Here is a 3,526-nt window from a genome sequence, read left to right as displayed (position 1 = left end):
CGTGGCTGGCGCCTTAGCCGGTTGAGCTATAGGCGCCGAGCCACCATCAACCTTTTGTGATTAGAGGTTGGAATTATCAGCTCCACTTTCCAATCTTTGGGGATGGGTGAGGAGCTGGAGATCAAGTTAACCACTAATGGCCAATGATTTAGTTAATGAAATGAACAAAACCCCCCCTCTGACAGGGTTTGGAGAACTTCTAGGTTGGTAAACACATTGAGGTGTTGGGAGACTAGCATGCCCAGCAAGAGCACACAAGCCACTCCCCACCAATACCTCGCCGTAGGTATCTCCTCCATTTGGCTGTCCCTGAGTGGTGGTATCCTTTATAATAAATTGGTAAATGCAAGTGATGTTTTCCTGAGTTCTATGACCCACCCTACTGAACCCCTGAGGAGGGGCTATGAGAACTTCTGAATTTATAGCCAGTCAGAAGTACTGGTGGCATTTGTGACTGGTGTCTGAAGTAGAGCAGCCTTGTGAGACTGCACCCTTAACTTGTAGGGTCTGTGTCAACTCCAGGAGTTAGTACCAGAATTGAACTGAACGACTGTATACCTGGTTGGTGTTAGAGAACTGATATAGAAAATGACACATATCTGGTGTTAGAGAAAAACCACAAACTTGGTGTCAGAAGTAGTATCAGAAAAAAGACATGTCAGTGTGGTTACTGGAAAATTTAAATTGCATGTGTTGCTTGCATTATATTCCTGATGCACAGTGCCAAGCCAGACACATATCTACATTTCTTGGCAAAGAAAATGGCCATAGTATGGCATGAAATAAGAAAAAACAGGTTATAAACAGGCATGTATAGCATGTTCACATTTTAGTAAGGGAATTATATATACGTGGAAGCTAACATAAAGTTAACTGTGGTTAGATTTCACAATGAACAGTAGACACCTACTAATCATTATGACCAGCATTAACCCACAAAGCACCCTTACTGTGAGAGAACCTCTTGTCATACGAGTACTTCACAGGTCCCCAGTACCATTAATACACAATGCTTTTCCCACACCTTGTCCCTCTAAAATTAAAGCAAATTCTATATCTCAAATCAATCACTAGTCAATTGATCAAAGACTATAGAAAACTTTATACAAAATATATTATAAGATACCGCCATCATGGAAAACAACATGAAAGTTACTAGAGAAATTAAAGATAGAACTACCATGTTACCAAGAAATCCCTTTTCTGGGTATATAACTGAAGTAAACAAAACCATCACCACCTCATAAAGATGTCTACACTCCCCTGTTCATTGCAGCATTATTCACAATTGCAAAAATATGTAAAGAAAACAACCCAAGTGTCTGTATGAATAAATAGACTATGGGATATATATATGTGTGTGTGTGTGTATACAATGGGATGTTATCAGCTATAAAAAAGAAGATCCTGCCATTTGCCATAGCATGGGCAAATCTGAAGGACATCATGCTAAGTGAAATAAATCAAACACAGAAAGAAAAATATTGCATTATATCACTTGTATGGGGAATGTAAAATAAAGTCAAATATACAGAGATAGAAAATAAAATAGTGGTTACCAGGGGCTCAGGAGAAAAAGGGAAGAAATGAGGAGATGTAGGTTAAAGGATAAAGCAGCAGATACACAGGACGAACACGTCTAGAGGTCTAATGCACAACAGGAGGACTATAGTTAGTAATATTATATTGCATTCAGGACTTCTGCTAAGTGAGTAGAGTTTAGATGCTCTTGCCATACAAAAACGCCATGTGAGATGACGACTATGTTAACTTGCTTCACTATACTAACCATTTTACAGTGTATAAGCATCCCATAACATCATGTTGTATACCTTAAACAGACACAATAAAATTTATGTTAAAAATAATTAAACAGAGAAAATTTTAAAAAGTATATGACAAATACAAATAATGAAAAACATATTTTGAAAGAAAAGAAAAGCATAAACAACAAAAACTAACCTCCAGATAAGTTCTGGGAATGATTCCTTCATTTCCTTTGGCATCTTTAGCTATCCACCAGCCATCAGGTTTTTTTTCAATTATAAGCAGAATTTCCCCTTTCTTAAAGCAAAATTTTTTTTAATTAATCATGAGTATATTTCATTACTAATGCTCCAAAATATATGCTGAAAAAAAGTAAAGTCTTTTCTTAATCCATTATTTATCCTAATTTTTATCAAAAGCTTCCCTACCTCTAAACCTATGTGACCATAGTGAATCATTCTTTCTGGTTACCTTACATTTGAACCATATATTCCAATGTAAATCGTCTTTTTACAGCCATTTTCAGGAACCCATAATTCTTCCAGCAATTTGATTACTGTATACAATATTTTTTAATGTTTTCATCTCTCTGGAAAATGTCTTTGAGGAGCAGCATATTAATTCCCAAAGAAAATCAATTCTATTAAATACTCTTTTGAAGCAAAACCAGAATTTACTGGATATAATTAGTTACTCACCTAACTCACCAGGTATATTTTGGATAACAATCAACTATGTAGAAAAATATAACCCATTTTTTAAGAACAAAGAATTTCCACTGCTGAGAACATTCAAAAGCAAACATTTTCTTAAACATATATATTCTTGTCCAATATTGATGGCGTTTTCCAGGAAATTTGAAAAACTCTATAAATTAAACCACATAACTAGTTGTATAATGTTTTGTGTATTTTATTATTAATCAGTCAGTAAGCTTGGAAGTTTAATAAAGAGAAGCACCAAGATTCATATATTTACTAACATTTCTTTGGTTCATATCTCTAGGAGAAAGAACAGTTTCATATCCCTTTGAAAACCACAACTTTGTTCTTTCTTTCTTTCTTTTTTTTTTTTTTTTTTTGAGAAAGAGTCTCACTTTATCACCGTAGAGTGCCGTAGTGTCACACCTCAGAGCAACCTCCAGCTCTTGGGCTTAGGCAATTCTCTGGCCTCAGCCTCCCAAGTAGCTGGGACTACAGGCACCCGCCACAATGCCCGGCTATTTTTTTGCTGCAGTTTGGTCGGGGCAGGGTTCAAACCAGCCACCCTCGGTATATGGGGCTGGCACCCTACTCACTGAGACACAGGTGCTGCCCCCACAACTTTGTTCTTTCATCCCACCTGCCATTTATTTATGCCCAGGTCAAACTAGCACAGATGCAAGCCCCCTTCACCTCTGAGTCAACAGAAACGTTTTGTGCATAACAGCAGAAAGTATTTCCTCCTATCTCTGGCTATGTACACTGCCTAACTAGGGTGACCAGACGTCCCGCTTTTCAACAATTTGTCCCACCTCCCGCGGCGTTTTAAAAAAGTCCCGATTTTTGGAAAGAATGCACGAACGGGCGGGGGAACAGGAAGGGAATACACACTTTTCAGCTGCCATGTGGCTATTTCGCCAGAATATGAGTTTTATATTATTTTTGTTAGTTTTATAATGTTAAACTGTAATAATAACAAATAATTGCTGAGAAGTGATTATTGAGAACTATTTATCAAAGTTTGCATTGTTGTCAGGCCCTGCCATGCCCTGTCCCCC

The 3,526-nt window shown here is 37.4% G+C and overlaps 1 protein-coding gene across 1 annotated transcript in view; it reads right to left on the bottom strand.

Moving 5' to 3' along the window:
* NPHP1 (nephrocystin 1) overlaps positions 1 to 3,526 on the bottom strand; it is a 60,989-nt gene that overhangs the window by 42,867 nt on the left and 14,596 nt on the right. Inside the window, exon 6 of the mRNA XM_012811032.1 lies at positions 1,963 to 2,064. Coding sequence (XP_012666486.1) covers positions 1,963 to 2,064 — 102 coding nt within the window. The remainder of the gene's footprint in view (positions 1 to 1,962; positions 2,065 to 3,526) is intronic.

Source organism: Otolemur garnettii, unplaced genomic scaffold (assembly GCF_000181295.1).
Source record: "Otolemur garnettii isolate 467f Iridium unplaced genomic scaffold, OtoGar3 scaffold00148, whole genome shotgun sequence".
Lineage (NCBI taxonomy): Eukaryota > Metazoa > Chordata > Mammalia > Primates > Galagidae > Otolemur > Otolemur garnettii.
The sequence above is the reverse complement of the archived record's forward strand: the minus strand, read 5'-3'. Positions and strand labels throughout refer to the sequence as shown.